Source organism: Oncorhynchus mykiss, chromosome 11 (genome assembly GCF_057628025.1).
Source record: "Oncorhynchus mykiss isolate SJ-2025 chromosome 11, ASM5762802v1, whole genome shotgun sequence".
Lineage (NCBI taxonomy): Eukaryota > Metazoa > Chordata > Actinopteri > Salmoniformes > Salmonidae > Oncorhynchus > Oncorhynchus mykiss.
The window spans coordinates 19,286,001-19,311,070 of record NC_143032.1 but is presented as its reverse complement, the minus strand read 5'-3'; the positions used below and the strand labels follow the sequence as shown (position 1 = coordinate 19,311,070).

The following is a 25,070-nucleotide window of genomic DNA, read 5'->3' as shown; positions in this document are numbered from 1 at the left end:
CTGTCTGTATGGTTATGAATAATACATAGGGATACATTTTGAAATAGTAGCTAATTACTAGAGGAAAGGAAATGCAAATGTATGTTTTTCAGTGTACCAGTATCAGTACACACACACACACACACACACACACACACAATTTGACGTTTGGAGAAATGTGGACAAACGTTGGAATTTTAAGTCAAATTGTTAAAACCAGGATATCTTGTCACACACACACACACACAAAGAAAAACAAGAGACTGACAAGAGAGAGGAAGAGGAGCATTGCCTGTCTCTCTTGTCTTCTTTCTTCCTGTTTCAATTGTGCCAATATGAGGGCTCCTGTCCACTTTTACCATCCTCCCCATCACCCAATCCCCCCAACCCTGCCCTGTCCTCCCTCTGTCTCTCTCTGTCTGGTTGTGTTCCAGTGATGTTTTGCCCTGTCTGTCAGGTTGATTGGGGAGATGTTCTGAGTAGCACTGGCTGTATAGTCTACTCTAGACCAGGACAGACTGATTATATAAGGCTACTGCATCACATACAGTAGAGCCTCTTATACACTACTACTAGCTAGGTATTTATACTACAATGGTACTTCTGCTTCAACAATGCATAGAGATCTAGCACCTATAACACACACTGTGAATCTCTTAAGATGAGTGGAGCGTAGTGCCTATCTATTTATCTTTCATTTTGTGTGTGTGTGTGTGTGTGTGTGTGTGTGTGTGTGTGTGTGTGTGTGTGTGTGTGTGCATTTGTTTATGTAAGCCACTGTCTCAGATAGCCGTTTTCCTGCAGTGTATTTATACCACTATGGGCCTCCGGATGAATATTTAACGTATGGAGATGTGTCACCTGGTACAGAGGGATCAGGCTATATCTGCACACCGACATTACAGCAGAGTCTCCCTCAATGCTGAAACCCCAAGACAACCACAGGATTGTACTGCGTCCCAAATGGTACCCTATTCCCTATATAGTGCATTACTTTTGATCAGAGCACTAGGACGAAAATAGGGGATAGGATGCCATTTGGGACTCAGGTTGTTTGGTTTAAGACTTTAGTCTAGTGAACTAATGACTGCAGGTTTTAAACAGCATAATCCAATCCATGTCTGATGAATCAGTTTTTCTGGCCTTCTGTTAAGGCCAGGCACCACACCCTAATAGGGTAAATGTTTCCCCTTAATCATATCACAATCAACTTATACCAGTTCAATGTGGACACAAAAAGAATACTTAAAAAAATAAATGTTTATGAAATATTGTATTAATATGATGATTAGGTGATACAGTTGAAGTCGGAAGTTTACATACACTCAGATTGAGTCATTAAAACTTGTTTTTCAACCACTCCACAAATTTCTTGTTAATAAACTATAGTTTTGGCAAGTCGGTTACATCTACTTTGTGCATGACACAAGTAATTTTTCCAACAATTGTTTACAGACAGATTATTTCACTTATAGTTCGCTGTATCACAATTCCAGTGGGTTAGAAGTTGACATACACTAAGTTGACTGTGCCTTTAAACAGCTTGGAATTTTCCAAAATGATATAATGGCTTTAGAAGCTTCTGATAGGCTAATTGACATCATTTGAGTCAATTGGAGGTGGACCTGTGGATGTATTTCAATGCTTACCTTCAAACTCACTGCCTCTTTGCTTGAAATCATGGGAAAATCCAAAAAAATCAGCCAAGACCTCAGAAAAAAATATTGTAAACCTCCACAAGTCTGGTTCATCCTTGGGAGCAATTTACAAACGACTGAAGGTACCACGTTAATCTGTACAAACAATAGTACACAAGTATAAACACCATGGGACCACGCAGCCGTCATACCGCTCAGGAAGGAGACGCGTTCTGTCTCCTAGAGATGAACGTACATTGGTGCAAAAAGTGCAAATCAATCCCAGAACACCAGCAAAGGACATTGTGAAGATTCAGTAAAACAAGTCCTATATCGACATAACCTGAAAGTCCGCTCAGCAAGTAAGAAGCCACTGCTCCAAAACCGCCAAAAAAAGCCAGACAACGGTTTGCAACTGTACATGGGGACAAAGATCATACTTTTTGGAGAAATGTCCTCTGGCCTGATGAAACAAAAATAGAACTGTTTGGCCATAATGAACATCGTTATGTTTGGAGGAAAAATGGGGAGGATTGCAAGCCGAAGAACACCATCCCAACCGTGAAGCATGGGGGTGGCAGCATCATGTTGTGGGGGTGCTTTGCTGCAGGAGGGACTAGTGCACTTCACAAAATAGATGGAATCATGAGTCAGGAAAATTACGTGGATATATTGAAGCAACATCTCAAGACATCAGTCAGGAAGTTAAAGCTTGGTCGCAAACGCATCTTACAAATGGACAATGACCCCAAGCACACTTCCAAAGTTGTGGCAAAATGGCTTAAGGACAACGAAGTCAAAATATTGGAGTGGCCATCACAAAGCCCTGACCTCAATCCTGTAGAAAATTTGTGGGCAGAACTGAAAAAGCGTGTGCGAGCAAGGAGGCCTACAAACCTGACTCAGTTACACCAGCTCTGTCAGGAGGAATGGGCCAAAATTCACCCAACATTGTGGGAAGCTTGTGGAAGGCTATCCAAAACGTTTGACCCAAGTTAAACAATTAAACAAATACGAATTGAGTGTATGTAAACTTCTGACCCACTTGGAATGTGATGAAAGAAATAAAAGCTGAAATAAATAATTCTCTCTACTATTATTCTGACATTTCACCATCTTAAAATTATGTGGTGATCCTAACTGACCTAAGACATGGGATATTTACTAGGATTAAATGTCAGGAATTGTGAAAAACTGCGTTTAAATGTAATTGGCTAAGGTGTATGTAAACTTCCGACTTCAACTGAATCTCATTAAATATCTGCATATTTGCATAGCATGCAAATTCATTTTTCTAGACACTGGAGGAAGTCTAAGTTAGAACCAGACTTATACATAGCAGATTGTGGATAAATACTTTTTTTCATATTTCTATCTGTAAAATACTAAAGAAAGGTACAAACATTTAATTTCAAAAGAAAATGTCATAAAGAATAGCGATGTGACACCATATCGAGTCTGGAGAATACCTCTAAAGATTACCACACAGCATTTGGTGGATGCAGATGCTTCTGAAGCTGAGAGAAATTAGTTGGTGTGTGGGATGAGTCTGACTTTCAGGAAATGTCAGTTAAAGATAAGTACACTGAATTAAGACTACCAAACGCCTATTAAGACCCAATCACCACCAAAGTAAGTTACTTCATTTTGTCCAATTTGTAAAATGTTCTATGAAATTGGCTTTTACATATGTGTGTTTCAATATAGTGAGATTTGAAGTAATGGATGTACATGTATGTCCATTTCAAAGTTGTTACAATTCATGACATTTTGATGACGGTATGAAAAACGAACGGAAATATACATTTTCATCAACTTTTGACATTTTTATTTAGACTCTTTGAAAATACTAATATTAATGGACCAAAATAACCCAAAATCTCAAAATGGAGAAGTAGATGCAAAAATGTCCTTCTACCCTGTGATGCCTGGGCTTAATGAGTGACCTGGAACCACAGAGTCACTGTAATCAGTAGACATGCTTTGGCTTATTAGGGAAAATACTTCCTGGAGCCAGGAGCTGCCTGAGGAACGTGTGTGTGTGTGTGTGTGTGCGTGTGCACTGTTAATCGGGGGCCTACTGCAAGCGAGCCTCAGCGTGTGTGTGTGGTTCACCTTTAGAGACATATTCATGGTGACTGTCATTAGCATAAGGGGAAGGAGCTCAGAGGAGTAGAAACATATGCTGTGCTCCTGTCTCTGAGGATCTAGAGGAATACATTAGATAACTCTGTCTGTTGTGTTGGGATAGGATCACTGTGACCCGGTGAAAAATGCATGATCTGAGAGTGGATTCCAACTGGACCGGATATCATCTGTGGCAGTGTTATAGGTTCTACCTTTTAGAAATGTATATCTGTTACCTTAAGAAGATGTAGAGAGAAGTGATGATAAGGTAGAATAGTAGTCTTTTACAACCCTCCCTTCTCCCTCTCTGTCCACCTCTCTCTCTCTTTCTTTCTCTCTCTCTCTCTCTTTCTCTCTCTCTCTCTCTCTCTCTCTCTCTCTCTCTCTCTCTCTCTCTCTCTCTCTCTCTGTCTCCCTCTGTCTCTTTACTCCCCCCACTCTGTCTCTTCTTTCTCCTCTCTCCTCTATCACTCTCTCTTTACGCTCTCTCTTTCTCCCTCCAGGTGACATCTAGTCGTGCGGCCCAGCAGCAGGCAGGGGGAGGGGGAGGTAGTGGAGGAGACTCCTTCTCTCAGAGCCATGGCAGTGCCTTTCATCTGCCTGATGCACAGCTTCCCACAATTGGTATACTGTATATCTGCATTATATATATACAATATACCTACAATACCAGTACACATCTACATTATATAAATACAATACACCACACTGACTCAACTCCAGCCACTTTAATAATGGGAATTGATGGGAAATGATGTAAAATATATCACTAGCCACTTTAAACAATGCTACCTAATATAATGTTTACATACCCTACATTATTCATCTCATATGTATACGTATATACTGTACTCTATATCATCTACTGCATCTTTATGTAATACATGTATCACTAGCCACTTTAACTGTGCCACTTTGTTTACATGCTCATCTCATATGTATATACCATCTACTGTATCTTGCCTATGCCGCTCTGTACCATCACTCATTCATATATCTTTATGTACATATTCTTTATCCCCTTACACTTGTGTGTATAAGACAGTAGTTTTGGAATTGTTAGTTAGATTACTTGTTGGTTATTACTGCATCGTCGGAACTAGAAGCACAAGCATTTCTAACCATGTGTATGTGACAAATAAAATTGGATTTTGATTTGATAGACTGTATACATAACATTGTATAGACAGAATTTAGAGAGAGAGATAATGTCCTTAAAGAGACCAGGAACCACACATGCCATCCAATCTTTTTAGCTTCGGTTAGAAATGATTGTTTTATAATACAGTACATACCATTAAAGGTACTACACATGGCATCCGATACTTTCAGCTTCGGTTAGAAATGATTGTTTTATAATACAGTACATACCATTATACATAAAGAGAAATGAGACAGAGATAATACCATTAAAGGTACTACACATGGCATCCGATACTTTCAGCTTGGGTTAGAAATGATTGTTTTATAATACAGTACATACCATTATACATAAAGAGAAATGAGACAGAGATAATACCATTAAAGGTACTACACATGGCATCCGATACTTTCAGCTTGGGTTAGAAATGATTGTTTTATAATACAGTACATACCATTATACATAAAGAGAAATGAGACAGAGATAATACCATTAAAGGTACTACACATGGCATCCGATACTTTCAGCTTGGGTTAGAAATGATTGTTTTATAATACAGTACATACCATTATACATAAAGAGAAATGAGACAGAGATAATACCATTAAAGGTACTACACATGGCATCCGATACTTTCAGCTTCGGTTAGAAATGATTGTTTTATAATACAGTACATACCATTATACATAAAGAGAAATGAGACAGAGATAATACCATTAAAGGTACTACACATGGCATCCGATACTTTCAGCTTCGGTTAGAAATGATTGTTTTATAATACAGTACATACCATTATACATAAAGAGAAATGAGACAGAGATAATACCATTAAAGGTACTACACATGGCATCCGATACTTTCAGCTTCGGTTAGAAATTGCCCTTAGGCACAGATCTAGCAACAGCTTAGGGAAAGTGCTAAACTGGTATTAGATCAGCGTCTAGAGGACTAATGTTCTTCAACCTTGTTATAACCCCTGTTCCATCTGATCCTAGGTCACTACTACTCCAGTTCCACCCTGCCTGCCCAGCGTGTGAGTTCCCCTCTGACCGGAGGTGGAGGTGGAGGGTCTGGTTCTCCCAGCAAGCTGCAGCGCCTGGGCTCAGCCTCAGACACACCGGGCTACGCTACCACCCAGCGCCTACCTTCCTCCTCCTCATCCTCACCCAGCAAACAGTCCCCAGCCAACCGACTCGCCAAGTCCTACAGGTAGGGCCATTTCATTGGTTGGTTTGGAAGAAGAACGAGGTTAAACCTACAATTAAAAAACATTTAAAATTATCACCATAACCAAACAATTTGTTATGCTTACAGCACCACTGGTGCTGTGACAACAACAGGGTCTCCGCTGAGGGTGGGCTCTCCACCCAACTCCATAGCAACAGTTGCCGGGGGAGGGGCTAGCGCTTCATCATCCCCACTACACCTGGTGTGTATTGAAACACAGATATTCAATGCATAGTACTGCACATTATTCTTAAGCAACATTCTCTAGAATAAAAATAATCATGTCTGTTCTACACAATGGGTTTCTATGTGAATCACTAGATGAGTTCGGGCATAGGGAGCTACGCTACTCTGTCTCCTAAAAGACTGGCTGCTCACCACGCCTCCGACCAGTACAAGATATCCCATGAGCTCTATGCTACCGCTACGCTACAGAGGCCAGGCAGTCTGGCAGGTAAGACGTACACACACATGTGCAACGACGCTCCTCTCAAAGTGAATCCCTCCATGTATGCAATGCAAACACTGAATATTTTTCCTCTGCTGTTATTTACTCTTCTGTATAGAGTTAAGTGAGTCCTTGGCCTAGAGTTGGTCTTTACCTTGTTATGTGGTCTGACTGTTGTCCTCGGTGTGAGTGAGTTGTTGACTGTTATCTTTGAGTTAGAGTTACTCAGTGGTAATAACTGTCTGTCAGGTTACTAACATCTTTTCTCTTATTGATCCCAATAACAGACCCGTGGCTCTGCAGTAATGAGTGGTTGTGCTCTGCAGTGTGTGTGTGTGTGTGTGTAGGTGTGTAGGTGTGTGTTGAATAAGCTGTGTGTTTGTTGAATGTCATCTGAAGGTTCAGTGCTTCTGAAGACTGCAATCAGCCTCTTATACAGCTGAGTCGTGATGCTTCAAGGGCTTTTTGTGTGGAGAGAGAATAGAACACAGGCCAGGGTTGTGCTCTATATTACACTTATAGTGAGTTTTGGAGACATTACTTTATACAAATACTCAATGATGTCTTTAGCTAGTGTCAGGTCCTTCAAAATTCCATCAATTCTAAAGTTTAAATTAAATTGTTTTCTAAGAATTGAAACAAGATAGGATGTTGAAGATCGTTGACAGTGTACATTTGAAACGCTGCTAGCTATAACATGAATGCAACACTGAATGTTTGGGCTGTGTTATGCTCGCTACTTGTTTAATAATAATGATGTATTTGTTTATCTTTGACGTTGAGCACAAGCATCAAAGTGAAAACGTTCATGACTTTGTTATAGAATGAGTTAAATCCTCAAGAGTAACAGGCTAAAGCAATACTTTGTAGTAGTGTTGCATTGTGGTTTTATGATCATATTTATATAATACTTTATAATAATATGGTTTGTGTTTCCTTCTTAGCACACAAACAGGAGGTTAAGAGCTGAACACAGGCAGCAGGGGACTTGGGCTGGTTTTGCATATTCCTTTTATTTCCTTTAATCATTATAACATTTTTCTGACTGTATCAAATTTCAAGTTTCATAGTGTCATGGGAGGCCAGCTCCCTCCCTCTCTCTCTCCATCCCTCCATCCTAACAGTTGAGCACTTTGATTTGGGGAGCCTGAGCAGTGACTCAGTAAGTCTCCATGAGACATCAAAGAAGGGAGGGAAGAGAGCCGGAGAGGAGAGGAGGATGACAAGGATGAGACAGGCGACAGAGTGTGTCCATCATTCTAATTAGTGCTCCTCTCTTCTTGGTTCCATCCTTTCTCTCCTTTCTCTCCTTTCTGTCCTTTCTGTACATATTCAAACCCTCATGTTGGTAAATAACCATCAGTAGTGTTAAAGGGAGGCAGCTTCCTTCTCTTCATTATTACTACTAGATCAAATCACATGTTGTTTGTCACGCGCTCCGAATACAACAGGTGTAGGTAGACCTTACAGTGAAACGCTCACTTACAAGCCCTTAACTAACAATAAAGTTTTAAGAAAATAAAGTTTAGAAAATATTTAGTAAATAAACTAAAGGGAAAAAAGGGGGGGGGGGGGAAGTAACACAATAAAACAAGAATAACGAGGCTATATACAGTTGTACCAGTATCGAGTCAATGTGCAGGGGTACAGGTTAGTCGAGGTCATTTGTACATGCAGGTAGAGGTAAAGTGACTATGCAAGTAGCAGTAGTGTAAAAACAAAGGGTCGGGGGGGTTGTAAATGCAAATAATCAGGGTGGCCATTTGATTAATTGTTCAGCAGTCTTATTGCTTGGGGGTAGAAGCTGTTAATGAGCCTTTTGGACCTAGACTTGGTGGTCCGGTACCACTTGCCGTGCTGTAGCAGAGAGAACAGTCTATGACTTGGGTGGCTGGAGTCTTTGACATTTTTTTGGGCCTCTGACACCGCCTAGTATATAGGTCCTGGATGGCAGGAAGCTTGGCCCCAGTGATGTACTGGGCCGTACGCACTACCCTTTGTAGCGCCTTACTGTCAGATGCCGAGCAGTTGCCATACCAGGCAGTGATGCAACCGGTCAGGATGCTCTCGATGGTGCAGCTGTAGAACTTTTTGAGGGTCTGATGACCCATGCCAAATATTTTGTTTTATTATTAGCTCTCTCTGTCTCACTCTAGGTCTCTGTCTCTCTCTGTCTCTGTCTCTCTCTCTCTGTCTCTCTCGGTCTCTGTCTCTGTCTCTTGCTCTTTCACTCCCCTCTCCCCCTTCCTTCTTCCTCCCAGGGAGGGCCTACCATACATTTGTTATGCAGTGTAATGTACAAGCGCTCAGTGAGGAAAAGTCAGAGGTGTCTGTGTTCGGGAATCCTGCCAGAAAAGGGGGAAACGTGTGCGCACACACACACACACACACACACACACACAAAGGACTGAGGAAAATGCATTTTGAATCTTATTATTTTATGGCTGATGCTAGACAATATGCTCTATAGAGATTACATAACTACGCTGTCCTCCCTACACAGTAGCATGGTAAAATACCCTCTACCACTGCAGATCAGCACAATATACAGTACCAGTCAAAAGTTTGGACACACCTACTCATTCAAGGGTTTTTCTTTATTTTTACTGTTTTCTACATTGTAGAATAATAGTGAAGATATCAAAACTATTAAATAACACACATGGAATCATGTAGTAACCAAAAAAGTTGTTAAACAAATTAAAATAGATTTTAGATTCTTCAAAGTAGCCACCCTTAGCCTGGATGACAGCTTAGCACACGCTTGGCATTCTTTCAACCAGCTTCACCTGGAATGCTTTCCAACAGTCTTGAATGAGTTCCCACATATGCTGAACACTTGTTGGCTGCTTTTCCTTCACTCTGCGGTCCAACTTATCCCAAACCATCTCACTTTGGTTGAGGTCGGGTGATTGTGGAGACCAGGTCATCTGATGCAGCACTCCATCACTCTCCTTCTTGGTCAAATAGCCCTTACACAGCCTGGAGGTGTGTTCGGTCATTGTCCTGTTGAAAAACAAATCACAATCCCACTAAGCGCAAACCAGATGGGATGGCTTATCACTGCAGAATGCTGTGGTGGCCATGCTGGTTAAGTGTGCCTTGAATTATAAATAATTCACTGACGGTGTCACCAGCAAAGCACCCCCACACCACCACACCTCCTCCTCCATGCTTCACGTTGGGAATTACACATGGAGAGAGCATCCGTTCACCTACTCTTCGTCTCACAAAGAAACACCGTTTGGAACCAAAAATCTCAAATTTAGACTCATCAGACCAAAGGACAAACTTCCACCGATCTAATATCCATTGCTCGTGTTTCTTGGCTCAAGCAAGTCTCTTCTTATTATGGGTGTCCTTCAGTAGTGGTTTCTTTGCAGCAATTTGACCATGAAGTCCAGATTCACGCAGTCTCCTCTGAATAGTTGATGTGAAGATGTGTCTGATACTTGAATTATGAAGCATTTATTTGAGCTGCAATCTGAGGTGCAGTTAACTCTAATCAACTTATCCTCTGCAGCAGAGGTAACTCTGGGTCTTCCTTTCCTGTGGCGTTCACCCTGAGAGACAGTTTCATCACAGCGCTTGATGGTTTTTGTGACTGCACTTGAAGAAACTTTCAAAGTTCTTGACATTTTCCGGATTGACTGACCTTCATGTCTTAAAGTAATGTTGGACTGTTGTTTCTCTTTGCTTATTTGAGCTGTTCTTGCAATAATATGGACTTGGTCTTTTATCTTCTGTATACCACCCCTACTTTGTCACAACACAGCTGATTGGCTCTAACACATTATGAAGGAAATTAATTCCACAAATTAACTTTTAACAAAGCACACCTGTTAATTTTTTCTCATATACATTTTAATCTCACTTTCTGTCTACCAACTAAATATACTTTCCTGCAACCCGCCTCACCCATTGTGGTACGGATCAGCTATTTTTATTCCTTATAACTGGAAACTCCGCCAGGAGCTAGCCAGCTAAATAGCTACTAGTCTTTGTTAGCCACGGCTAGCAGTCTTCACATTTAGCTTGGACACCGCAGCTTTAGCTCGGAATATACATGCCAGTCTGCACAGAGCGATATCAACCCAGAGCATATCGGACTGCTTCTCTCTTCCACATCACCGGATTCCTGCCGCTCTGGATCATTACACCGGATCATCGTAGCTAGCTAGCTAGCTGCTACTGAGTGGCTACTGTTAGCTAATGCCTCTGTCCCGAAGCAAGCACCAGTTAGCCTTGAGCTAGCCTCGAGCTAGGCCCATATACCAGCTAATTCTAGGGCTACAATACCTATTTTGCCAATTGGCCTGGACCCTTTATTGTCGACACAGAGCCCCACCGATCCCCCTGGTGTGGTCTCAACAGGCTTTTCCGTTGCGATGTCGCCGAAGAACCATCTTCTTGCCCCAGCCTGCTAGCTTTCTAAACACTGTGTCCCCCGCTTGACTAGCATAGTACTGAACTCTGAACGGCTGACTGACCTATTGCTGACTGACCTATTGCTGACTGACCTATTGCTGACTGACCTATTGCTGTTCTTTGGACCCTATGATCACTCAGCTACACAGCTGATGCCCCCTGGACTGTTTCAATTACATGGTACCTAATTTTGTTTACCTGTCGGCACCATCCTCGAACTCAGGTCCTGTATGTACCTAACTGACCCGCTCTGCCCATTCATCGCCATTTACCCGTTGTTGTCTTAGCTCTCCCGATCAACACCTGTCACTGCTTTCTGCCTCTCTCTAATGTCAATATGCCTCTCTCTAATGTCATATATGCCTTGTCTACTGCTGTCTCGCCTAGTTCTTATTGTTTTATTTCACTGTAGAGCACTCAGTCCCGCTCACCTTAGATAGCTCTTTTGTCCCACCCCCCACACATGCGGAGACCTCACCTGGCTTAACTGGTGCCACCAGAGACGAAACCTCTCTCATCGTCACTCAACGCCTACGTTTACCTACACTGTATTCACATCCTACCATACCCTTGTCTGTACAATATGCCCTGAACCTATTCTACCACGCCCAGAAATCTTCTCCTTTTATTCTCTGTTCCCAACGCACGAGACAACCAGTTCTTATAGCCTTTAGCCTTATCCTACTCCTCCTCTGGTGATGTAGAGGTTAACCCAGGCCCTGTAGACCCCAGTACCACACCTATTCCACAGGTGCTATCATTTGTTGACTTCTGTAACCGTAAAAGCCTTGGTTTCATGCATGTTAACGTCAGAAGCCTCCTCCCTAAGTTTGTTTTACTAACTGCTTTAGCACACTCCGCCAACCCTGATGACCTAGCCATGTCTGAATCCTGGCTTAGGATGGCCACCAAAAATTCTTACATTTCCATTCCCAACTACAACATTTTCCACCAAGGTTGAACTGCCAAAGGGAGCGAAGTCGCAATCTACTGCAGAGATAGCCTGCAGAGATCTGTCATGCCTTCCAGGTCTGTGCCCAAACAGTTTGAGCTTCTACTTTTAAAAATCCATCTTTCACTAAATAAGTCTCTCACTGTTGCCATTTGTTATAGACCCCCCCTCAGCCCCCAGCTGTGCCCTGGACTCCTTATGTGAATTGATTGCCCCCCATTTATCTTCAGAGTTCGTACTGTTAGGTGACCTTAAACTGGGATATGGTTAACACCCCGGCCGTCCTACAATCTAAGCTAGATGCCATCAATCTCACACAAATTACCAAGGAACCTACCAGGTACAACCCCAAATCCGTAAACACGGGTACCCTCATAGACATCATCCTGACCAACCTGCCCTCTAAATACACCTCTGCTGTTATCAACCAGGATCTCAACAATCACTGCCTCATTGCAAGGCCTTTCTAATTGACCTGGCCCGGGTATCCTGGAAGGATATTGACCTCATCCCATCAGTAGAGATGCCTGGTTATTCTTTAAAAGTGCTTTCCTCGTCATCTTAAATAAGCATGCCCCTTTCAAAAAATGTAGAACTAAGAACAGATGACCATGACCATCACAAAAACATCCTGTGGCCTACTGCATTAGCATCGAATAGCCCCCACGATATGCAACTTTTCAGGGAAGTTATATACACACTCAGTTAGTAAAGCAAAGGATAGCTTTTCAAACAGAAATTTGCAACATGTAGCACAAATTCCAAAAAGTTTTGGGACACTGTAAAGTCCATGGAGAATAAGAGTACCCCCTCGCAGCTGCCCACTGTACTGAGGCTAGGAAACACTGTCACCACCAATAAAGCCATGATAATCGAGAATATCAATAAGCATTTTTATACGGCTGGCCATGCTTTCTACCTGTCTTCGAAAGCCAAGTTAACAAACAGACCACCAACCACTTCGAATCCCACCGTACCTTCTCCGCTATGCAATCTGGTATGAAAGACAGTATTGTGCAGGCGTCTTCATCGATCTGGCCAAGCCTTTCGACTCTGTCAATCACCGCATTCTTAGCAGCAGACTGAAAAGCCTTGGCTTCTCAAATGACTGCCTCGCCTGGTTCACCAACTACTTGTCAGATAGATTTCAGTGTGTCAAATCGGAGGGCCTGTTGTCCGGACGTCTGGCAGTCTCTATGGGGGGCCACAGGGTTCAATTCTCGGGCCGACTCTTTCCTTCGTATATATCAATGACGTCGCTCTTGCTGCTGGTGATTCCCTGATCCACCTCTACGCAGACGACACCATTCTGTATACTTCTGGCCCTTCTTTGGACACTGTCTTAACAAACCTCCAGACAAGCTTCAATGCCATACAACACTCCTACCGTGGCCTCCAACTGCTCTTAAATGCAAGTAAAACTAAATGCATGCTCTTCAACCGATCTCTGCCCCCACCCGCCCACCCGACTAGCATCACTACTCTGGACGGTTCTGACTTAGAATATGTGGACAACTACAAATAGCTAGGCGTCTGGTTAGACTGTAAACTCTCCTTCCAGACTCACATTAAGCATCTCCAATACAAAATTAAATCTAGAATCGGCTTCCTATTTTGCAACAAAGCCTCCTTCACTCATGCTGCTGAACATACCCTTGTAAAACTGACTCTCCTACCGATCCTTGACTTCGGCGATGTAATTTACAAAATAGCCTCCAACATTCTACTTAGCAAATTGTATCTAGTCTATCAATGCCAATGCCATCTGTTTTGTCACCAAAGCCCCATATACTTCCCACCACTGCGACCTGTATGCTCTCGTTGAATGGCCCTCGTTTCATATTCGTCTTCAAACCCACTGGCTCCAGGTCATCTATAAGTCTTTGCTAGGTAAAGCCCCACCTTATCTCAGCTCACTGGTCACCATAGCAACACCCACCCATAGCATGCGCTCCAGCAGGTATATTTCACTGGTCATCCCCAAAGCCAACTCCTCCTTTGGCCGCCTTTCCTTACAGTTCTCTGCTGCCAATGACTGGAACGAATTGCAAAAATCACTGAACCTGCAGACTTATATCTCCCTCACTAACTTTAAGCATCAGCTGTCAGAGCAGCTTACAGATCACTGCACCTGTACACAGCCCATCTGCGAATAGCCCACCCAACTACCTCATTCCCATATTGTTGTTTATTTCTGCTCTATTGCACCCCAGTATCTCTACTTGCACATAATCATCTGTACATCTCACTCCAGTGTTAATGCTAAATTCTAATTATTTCACCACTATGGCCACTGGGGACGCAGCGTAGCCTAGTGGTTAGAGCATTGGACTAGTAACCGAAATGTTGCAATTTCAAATCCCCGAGCTGACAAGGTACAAATCTGTCGTTCTTCCCCTGAACAAGGCTGTTAACCCACTGTTCCTTGGCCGTCATTGAAAATAAGAATTTGTTCTTAACTTACTTGCCTAGTTAAAGGTAAAATAAAAAATTGCTTTACCTCCCTAATCTTACTACATTTGCACACACTGTGTATATATTTTTCTATATTCTTTTTTTTGTGTGATATTGACTGTACATTTGTTTATCCCATGTGTAACTCTGTGTTGTTGTTTTTGTCACACTTCTTTGCTTTATCTTTGCCAGGTCGCAGTTGTAAATGAGAACTTGTTCTCAACTGGCCCACCTGGACTTCTTATGGCTGGGGGCAGTATTGAGTAGCTTGGATAAATAAGGTGCCCAGAGTAAACTGCCTGCTACTCAGTCCCAGTTGCTAATATATGCACATTATTAGTATATTTGGACAGAAAACAGAAAGTTTGAATGAGTATAACATAACTCATATGGCAGGCAAAAACCTGAGAAAAAATCCAACCAGGAAGTGGTAAATCTGAGGTTGGTCGTTTTTCAACTAATTTCCTATTGAAGATACAGTGGGATATTGGTCATGTTGCACTTCCTAAGGCTTCCACTAAATGTCAACAGTCTTTAGAACCTTGTTTGATGCTTCTACTGTGTAATGGGGGCGAATGAGAGGGGAATGAGTCAGAGGTCTGCCAGAATGCCTTGAGCTCGTGACGCTCGTTCGTACAGACAAAGGAATTCTCCGGTTGGAACATAATTGAAGATTTATGTTAAAAACATCCTAAAGATTGATTCTATACTTCGTTTGACATGTTTCTACGGACTGTAATGGAACCTTTTGACTTTTCGTCTGCTCCTAGTGAACGCACTTCGTGAGTTTGGATTTGTTTACCAAATGCGCTAACAAAAGGAGCTATTTGGACATAAATGATGGACATTATCGAACAAAACAAACATTTATTGTGGACCTGGGATTCCTGGGAGTGCATTCTGATGAAGATCATCAAAGGTAAGTGAATATTTATAATGTTTTTTTTTACTTCTGTTGACTGCACAATATGGCGGATATCTTTTTGGCTTGTTTGGGCTCTGAACGCGGTACTCAGATTATTGCATGGTTTGCATTTTCCTTAAAGCTTTTTTGATATCTGACAGCGGTTGCATTAAGAAGAAGTGTATCTAAAGTTCCATGGAAAACACTTGTATTTTCATCAACATTTATGATGAGTATTTCTGTAAATTGATGTGGCTCTCTGCAAAATCACTGGATGTTTTTGGAACTACTGAACATAACGCGCCAATGTATAATGAGATTTTTTTATATAAATATGAACTTTATCAAACAAAACATACATGTACTGTGTAACATGAAGTCATATGAGTGTCATCTGATGAAGATCATCACAGGTTAGTGATTCATTTATCTCTATTTCTGATTTTTGTGACTGCTCTCTTTGGCTGGAAAAATGGCTGTGTTTTTCTGTGACTTGGCTCTGACCTAACATAATCGTTTGTGGTGCTTTCGCTGTAAATCCTATTTGAAATCGGACACTGTGGTGGTATTAACAAGAAGTGTATCTTTAAAATGGTGTGAAATACTTGTATGTTTGAGGAATTTTAATTATGGGATTTCTGTTTTGAATAAAGGTTACATTTAAAAAATAAAAAAAAAGCTGGTTGAGAGAATGCTAAGAGTGTGCAAAGCTGTCATCCAGGCGAGGGCCACTTTGAAGAATCTCAAATATAAAATATATTTTGATATGTTTAACACTTTTTTAGTTACTACATGATTCCATATGTGTTATTGATGTCTTCAATGTTATTTTACAATGCAAAAAATAGTAAACAAAGAACAACCAAAGGAATGAGTAGGTGTGTCCAAACGTTTGTCTGGTACACTATTGAAATACAGAGTTCAGGGAGAATATCTCCTGTTGTTAGTACAGCTGACTGTGTTCCCCTCTCTCCTCATCCCTCTCTCATCATCCCTCTCTCATCATCCCTCTCTCCTCATCCCTCTCTCCCCATCCCTCTCTCATCATCCCTTTCTCTTCACCCCTCTCTCATCATCCATCTCTCCTCATCCCTCTCTCCTCATCCCTCTCTCATCATCCCTCTCTCATCATCCCTCTCTCTTCATCCCTCTCTCAACATCCCTCTCTCCTCATCCCTCTCTCATCATCCCTCTCTCCTCATCCCACTTTCTTCCTCACTCTCTCCTCATCCCTTTCTCATCCTCCTCCTATCCTAATCCCTCTCTCATCATCCTCCTATCCTCATCCCTCTCTCCCCATCATCCTGTCCTCATCCCTCTCTCATCATCCTCTTATCCTCATCCCTCTCTGAAAAAACACCAGGAAATCAGCTCCAAGAGATTTTCATTTAGGATATCTGTTCCAGAATATTCCCACACATAATAGAGACATGTACAGTATTTGATCGTATACAAATGTAAGGAAGGTTTGAAATTATTTTAGTTTGGGCTTCTTGCAATCTATAAATTATTTGAAATAATTTTACAGCCCCCTGACCATCTGCTTAAAAAAGAAGATTAATCTAGTTGATGATCCCTACCATAGAGGTTATGGGAGTAGAGGCTGGAGGCTATGGGAGTAGAGGCTGGAGACTATGGGAGTAGAGGAGGCTAGAGAGAGACTATTGGGACAGAAGATAAGATGATTACAGAGAAAGAGAGGAGAGGCTGGAGACTATGGGAGTAGAGGAGGCTAGAGAGAGACTATTGGGACAGAAGATAAGATGATTACAGAGAAAGAGAGGAGAGGCTAGAGCACTTAGGGACAATGTGTATGGAGAATTACATTTTGCTGGAGAAAAGTCAATACTCAGGGCTGATTTCTCTCTCTGTCTTTCTCTCTGTCTTTCTCTCTGTCTTTCTCTCTCTTCCTCCCTTCCTTACACTCTCCCTCTCCCTCTCCAGGTTCCAGGGGTTCCTACAGTAATCAGCACAGTCACTGTGGTCCAGACCTGCGTCCCCTGGGATCCCCAGACCACCACAAAGAGCCCATCTATGAGGACAGAGTCAACCACTACCACAAAGGACCTATGAGGGGACTGGGAAACAACACTGGTAAGACTATATAATCCATCCTACAGTATTTAAACACACACACACACCTTTAATATGTACACACACTAACAAAAAGAGAACAATAGAGATAGGCACAGTTCTGTCTGCAGCACATACTAACCTCCAGTATTCTTCAATAGAGACTAATTTGTGTTATCTAGATGTGGGTTTAGGTATGCTGTCGAAATCCTATTACAGCATCATTCTACATGGGAATAGCCCTCTCTGTCACGCTAGGCTGTATCTTCTCACACTCATTAACCAGCCAGGCATTAATAACTATCATTAACATGTGGGTCAGATAGTGATTATGCTAAATAAGCTACTATAGATTACTTATTGTTTGGATCAATGGGTATGGTACATGAAAGAGAAATAAATTGCTTGCAGGCAAGGAGCATGTCTTTAAGCCTGTACGCTATGGCAGGGTGTATCCAAGCTTGTTTATTGAGCAATATGATATAACGATTTGTTTACTCTCTAAGAAGTACATTATTACATGTTTGAGGGTTTGCTACCTTGCGAACACAATTATAGCATATACAATTTACTGTTATTGCAGTAGATCAATTCTAATGCAGTCGGTTTATATCGTAAAACACACACTGGGACTCATTTACCTTATCTTTCCCACAGCGAGACCAAAGAGTAGGAAATCTCTTAGTGAGCGGTATTGATCCATTCCTGAGTTATTGGCTTGTTTAATGCAGCCGGCTACAGAACAGTGTGTTTAAAGATGGTTAGATTGACCACTGCAGGGCCTGTGTGCGGCTAATAGGGATTCAAAATGAATAAGTGACGCCTCAGTCACACACACATGTACACACGTACGAACACACGTACGAACACACATATCTTTGTTTTGCTATGCTTGTGGGGACCAAACAATTGATTCACTTTCAAAATCATATTTTCCCTTAACCCTTAAAACCCTTAACCTAACCTAACCTTGACCATAACCCCAACCTTAACCCCAAACCCCTAAACCTAACACTAAACCTAACCCCTAACCCCAATTTGAACACTAATTGTAACCCTAAACCTAACCCCTAAGCTGAAAATTGTCTTTTTCCTTTTGGGGGCCGGCGAAATGTCCCCACTTGTCCGAATTTTCCCTGTTTATGTAACGCTCGTCGGAAGAAGTGGACCAAGGTGCAGCGTGGTACGTGTTCATGATCGGAACACCAAACAAAACAACAAAAGACCAACGAACGTCACGTTCCGTAGGCTACGCAGAGCTAACAAAAAACAACATCCCACAACCTAAAGTCGCCAAACAGGCTGCCTAAGTGTGATTCCCAATCAGAGACAGCTGTCCCTGATTGAGAACCATACCCGGCCAAAACATAGAAACCCAAAACATAGAAATAAAGAACATAGAATGCCCACCCAAATCACACCCTGACCAACCCAAATAAAGACATAAAAAGGCTCTCTAAGGTCAGGACGTGACAGTTTAACGAATCTTGTGAGGACTTCTGTTCCCCGCAAGGATAGTAAAACCAAAACACACACTCCATAAGATTCATAATGTCTAAGTGATGCCTTGTAGTAATGATCAGATGAAAATAGTTCTGACATTGAGAAAGGTATAGTCAGTATAACAGTAGTATAACTGTATAGTCAATATAACAATATAGTCAGTATAACAGTATATAACAGTATAGTCGTTATAACAGTATAGTCAATATAACAATATAGTCACTATAACAGTATAGTCAAATAGTCAATATAACAATATAGTCAGTATAACAGTATAGTCAATATAACAATATAGTCAGTATAACAGTATAGTCAATATAACAATATAGTCAGTATAACAGTATAGTAAGTATAACAGTAGTATAACAATATAGTCATTATATCAGTTTAGTCAGTATAACAGTATAGTCAGTATAACAGTAGTATAACAGTATAATCAGTATAACAGTATAGTCATTATAACAGTATAGTCAGTATAACAGTATAGTCAGTACAACAGTATAGTCAGTACAACAGTATAGTCATTTAATTAGTATTCTAAAAGCATAGTCATTTTAACAGTTTTATAACAGTATAGTCAGTATAACAGTATCGTCATTTTAACAGTATAGTCAGTATGTAACAAGTATAGTACATATAGCAGTATAGCCAGTATATAACAGTATAGTCAGTATAACAGTAGTATAACAGTATAGTCAGTACAACAGTATAGTCAGTATGACAGTATAGTCAGTATATAACAGTACAGTCATTATAACAGTATAGTCAGTACAGTCAGTACAACAGTATAGTCAGTACAACAGTATAGTCAGTATAACAGTATAGTCAGTATATAACAGTACAGTCATTATAACAGTATAGTCAGTATAAGAGTATATAACAGTATAGTCAATATAACAATATTTAACAGTATAGTCATTATACCAGTATTATAACAATATAGTCATTTTCAGTATAGTCATTAGTATACCAGTATAGTCATTAGTATAACAGTATAGTCAGTATAACAGTATAGTCAGTATAACAGTATAGTCATTATAACAGTATAGTCAGTATAACAGTATAGTCAGTATAACAGTATAACAGTATAGTCAGTATAACAGTATAGTCAGTATAACAGTTCAGTCAGTATAATTAAGGATGCTACGAATTTTCGCAGCTTTTTTTTTACAAATCGCGCAACATTTCAAAGTCCTGCTACTCATGCCAGGAATATAGTATATGCATATAATAAGTATGTGTGTATAGAAAACACTCTGAAGTTTCTAAAACTGGTTAAATCATGTCTGTGGCTATAACAGAACGTGTTCAGGAGTAAAAATCCCAGGGAAAACTGTTCACCAAAAACACAAAAAAAAGATTCATCCGCCAGTCTTTGAATTGTCTAAGGCGATAGAAACGCCTACAGCTTCCACACGATGTCGCCAATACTGGCATTTCTTTGCACGTTTATCCTTGGTGGGATGACGTATAGGCACTTCCTGTCTTGGGGTGCACCCAGGAAATTATGAAAGTGAAAAAAATGGACGATGATTTCAAGACTTGCTGCTATCGAATACAGATCGCCCCGTGATCAATTTTATCGATTATTAACGTTTATTAATACCTAAAGTTGGTTTACAAAAGTAGCTTGAAGTGATTTGTAAAAGTTTATAGGCAACTTTGTTAATTTTAAAAAGTGACGTTGCGTCGTGTAAAGGTGCATTTTCCTTGGATCAGACGGCCTTCATAAATGGACATTTTTGGCATACTTTGACGGATTTAATCGGGAAAAAGACCCAATTGTGATGTTTATGGGACATATAGTAGTGCCAACAGAGAAGCTCGTCAAAGGTAATGAATGTTTTATATTTTATTTCTGCGTTTTGTGTAGCGCCGGCTACCGCAAAATCTGTTGTTTAGGTCTCGTTCAGGTATTTTGGGGGGGTGCATGCTATCAGATAATAGCTTCTCATGCTTTCGCCGAAAAGCATTTTACAAATCTGACATGTTGGCTAGATTCACAACGAGTGTAGCTTTAATTGAGTATCTTGCGTGTGTGTTTTAATGAAAGTTTGAGATTTATTGAGTACTATACTATAGTACTATAGGTGGCGCTCTGAAATTTCCGCTGATGTGTTCCTGTGCAGGAACCACGTCCGTAAGAAGATAACAGTATAGTTAGTATAACAGTTTAGTCAGTATAACAGTATAGTCGGTATAACAGTATAGTCATTTTCAGGATAGTCATTAGTATAACAGTATAGTCAGTATAACCGTATAGTCATTATAACAGTTTAGTCAGTATAACAGTATAGTCACTATAACAGTTGTATAACAGTATAGTCGGTATAACAGTATTGTCATTATAACAGTATAGTCATTTTCAGTATAGTCATTATTATAACGGTATAGTCATTATAACAGTGTGGTCAGTATAACAGTATAGTCAGTATAACAGTATAGTCTTTTTTTTAGTATAGTCATTATAACAGTATAGTCAGTATAATCGTTTAGTCAGTATAACAGTACAGTCAGTATAACAGTATAGTCAGTATAACAGTATAGTCAGTATAACAATATAGTCAGTATAACAATATAGTCAGTATAACAGTAGTATAACAATATAGTCAGTATAACAGTATAGTCAGTATAGTCAGTATAACAGTATAGTCAGTATAACAGTATAGTCAGTATAGCAGTATAGTCAGTATAACAATATAGTCAGTATAACAGTAGTATAACAGTATAGTCAGTATAACAGTATAGTCAGTATAACAGTATAACAGTATAGTCAGTATAACAGTATAGTCAGTATAACAATATAGTCAGTAAACAGTAGTATAACAGTATAGTCAGTATAACAGTATAGTCAGTATAACAGTATAGTCAGTATAACAATATAGTCAGTATAACAGTAGTATAACAATATAGTCAGTATAACAGTATAGTCAGTATAACAATATAGTCAGTATAACAGTAGTATAACAGTATAGTCAGAATAACAGTATAGTCAGTATAACAGTATAGTCAGTATAACAGTATAGTCAGTAAAACAATATAGTCAGTATAACAGTAGTATAACAATATAGTCAGTATAACAGTTTAGTCAGTATAACAGTATAGTCAGTATAACAGTATAGTCAGTATAACAGTATAGTCAGTATAACAATATAGTCAGTATAACAGTAGTATAACAATATAGTCAGTATAACAGTATAGTCATTATAACAGTATAGTCAGTATAACAGTATAGTCAGTATATAACAGTGTAGTCAGTATAACAGTATAGTCAGTATAACAGTATAGCCATTATAACAGTATTATAACAGTATAGTCAGTATAACAATATAGTCAGTATAACAGTATAGTCATTATAACAGTATAGTCAGTATAACAGTATAGTCAGTAATAACAATATAGTCAGTATAACAGTATAGTCATTATAACAGTATAGTCAGTATAACAGTATAGTCAGTATATAACAGTGTAGTCAGTATAACAGTATAGTCAGTATATCAGTATAGCCATTATAACAGTATTATAGCAGTATAGTCAGTATAACAATATAGTCAGTATAAAAGTATAGTCATTATAACAGTATAGTCAGTATAACAGTATAGTCTGTATATAAGAGTATAGTCAGTGTAACAGAATAGTCAGTATAACAGTATAGTCATTTTAACAGTATAGTCACTATATAACAGTATAGTCAGTATAACAGTATAGTCAATATAACAGTATAGTCAGTATATAACAGTACAGTCAGTATAACAGTATAGTCACTATATAACAGAATAGTCAAGCAGTATTATAACAGTATAGTAATTTTAACATTTTTATAACAGTATAGTCAGTATAACCGTAGTATAACAGTATAGTCAGTATGTAACAGTATAGTCAGTATATAACAGTATAGTCAGTATAACAGTATAGCCAGTATGTAACAGTATAATCAGTATAACAGTATAGTCGGTAAATACAATATAGTCAGTATAACAGTATAGCCCGTATTTAACAGTTTCATCAGTATAACAGTATAGTCAGTATAACAGTTAGTCATTTAAGCAGTATTATAACAGTATAGTTATTTTAACAGTTGTATAACAGTATAGTCAGTATAACAGTAGTATAACAGTATAGTCAGTATAACAGTATAGTCAATATAACAGTTTAGTCTAAAAATCTCAACTTCAACCCGCCTCACCAATAAAAAAAAAGAACTGAAATCAAAACTGGAAAAAAATAATAATAATCTAAACTGAAAACCACAATAGAAGCTAGCCAGTTTACTGGCTAACGTTTGTGTTCAGCTAACCACGGTTGGTGGTCATCAGCTATCCTTTGGTTCGAAAAGCTAGCGACTCAGACCAGAGCATACCGGACCTATTTTCTCTCCATATCCCCGGATTTCTACCTCAAGCTCTGGGCATTTACACCTGGATCTTGCAGCTAGCTAGCTGCTATCTGAGGGACTATTGCATATGTCGGTCCCGGAGCAAACATCAATTATTCCGGAGCTAGCCAGCTGAAGAGTTCCATCAGCCACTCCGGGGCTACAATCACCTATCCGGACCCGTTGTACTACCGACGCGGAGCCCCACCGGGCCTTCATGACTGGACTACTGACGTTATCTGTCCGAGGGAGTTATCCAACTGGCCTCTCCGTTGCGACGTTACCTGAACGCCCATCTGCGGCCCGCTAATCGTTAGCTGTCTTATCAGCTGCTATCTGAAAAGGTCTATCAGACAATTTTCTTGGGTCACTATAACTATATCTATTTTGCCAATTGGATTGGTCCACTCTACCACACGGAACCCCACTAATCTACCGACGGAAACGCACGAGGTGGCTAAAAACAGACCTCCATCCTATGCTAGCTTGCTACCGATGGCCCGGCTAGCTGTCTGAATCGCTGTGACCCCAACCAACCTCACTACTCACTGGATCCTTATGATCACTCGGCTAAGCATGCCTCTCCTTAATTCAATATGCCTTGTCCATTGCTGTTCTGGTTAGTGTTTATTGGCTTATTTCACTGTAGAGCCTCTAGCCCTGCTCATTATACCTTATCCAACCTTTCAGTTCCACCACCCACACATGCGATGACATCACCTGGTTTCAATTATGTTTCGAGAGACAATATCTCTCTCATCACTCAATGCCAAGGTTTACCTCCACTGTATTCACATCCTACCATACCTTTGTCTGTACATTATACCTTGAAGCTATTTTATCGCCCCCAGAAACCTCCTTTTACTCTCTGTTCCAGACGTCCTAGAAGACCAATTCTCATAGCTTTTAGCCGTACCCTTATCCTACTCCTCCTCTGTTCCTCTGGTGATGTAGAGGTGAATCCAGGCCCTGCAGTGCCTAGCTCCACTCCTATTCCCCAGGCGCTCTCTTTTGATGACTTCTGTAACCGTAATAGCCTTGTTTTCATGCATGTTAACATTAGAAGCCTCCTCCCTAAGTTTGTTTTATTCACTGCTTTAGCACACTCTGCCAACCCGGATGTTCTAGCCGTGTCTGAATCCTGGCTTAGGAAGACCACCAAAAACTCTGAAATCTCCATCCCTAACTACAACATTTTCAGACAAGATAGAACGGCCAAAGGGGGCGGTGTTGCAATCTACTGCAGAGATAGCCTGCAGAGTTCTGTCCTACTATCCAGGTCTGTACCCAAACAATTTGAACTTTTACTTTTAAAAATCCACCTCTCTAAAAACAAGTCTCTCACTGTTGCCGCCAGCTATAGACCACCCTCTGCCCCCAGCTGATGCTCTGGGCACCATATGTGAACTGATTGCCCCCCATCTATCTTCAGAGCTCGTGCTGCTAGGTGACCTAAACTGGAACATGCTTAACCCCCCAGCCATCCTACAATCTAAGCTTGATGCCCTCAATCTCACACAAATTATCAATGAACCTACCAGGTACCACCCCAAAGCCGTTAACACGGGCAGCCTCATAGATATCATCCTAACCAACTTGCCCTCTAAATATACATTTGGGTGAATTTGTCAGCTATGCTTATTCTAACCCTAGCCTTGCCCCAAACTGCCGCTCTTATGGGTCAGAATATAATGATGTAGTTACTTGGGGAAGGTCTCTGTGGATTCTGCACGTTGACCGTCCAGGCTGCTCAATGACGCACTTTTCCGGCGCACCTCTCTGGTCGTCCTCACAATGTCAGGGTCCTTTTAGCTTAGGAGTC

The 25,070-nt window shown here is 40.5% G+C and overlaps 1 protein-coding gene across 3 annotated transcripts in view; it reads left to right on the top strand.

Annotated features, from left to right (window-relative positions):
- LOC110535425 (catenin delta-2) overlaps positions 1-25,070 on the top strand; it is a 395,208-nt gene that overhangs the window by 186,828 nt on the left and 183,310 nt on the right. For 2 of the 3 annotated variants that reach the window (XM_036935119.2, XM_090189680.1), the window contains 5 exons: positions 4,247-4,367; positions 5,880-6,093; positions 6,199-6,313; positions 6,433-6,565; positions 17,242-17,391. In XM_036935119.2, coding sequence (XP_036791014.2) covers positions 4,247-4,367; positions 5,880-6,093; positions 6,199-6,313; positions 6,433-6,565; positions 17,242-17,391 — 733 coding nt within the window. Of the gene's footprint in view, positions 1-4,246; positions 4,368-5,879; positions 6,094-6,198; positions 6,314-6,432; positions 6,566-17,241; positions 17,392-20,352; positions 20,707-25,070 lie in introns of those variants that run through there. The other variant, XM_090189681.1, reaches the window with a different exon arrangement.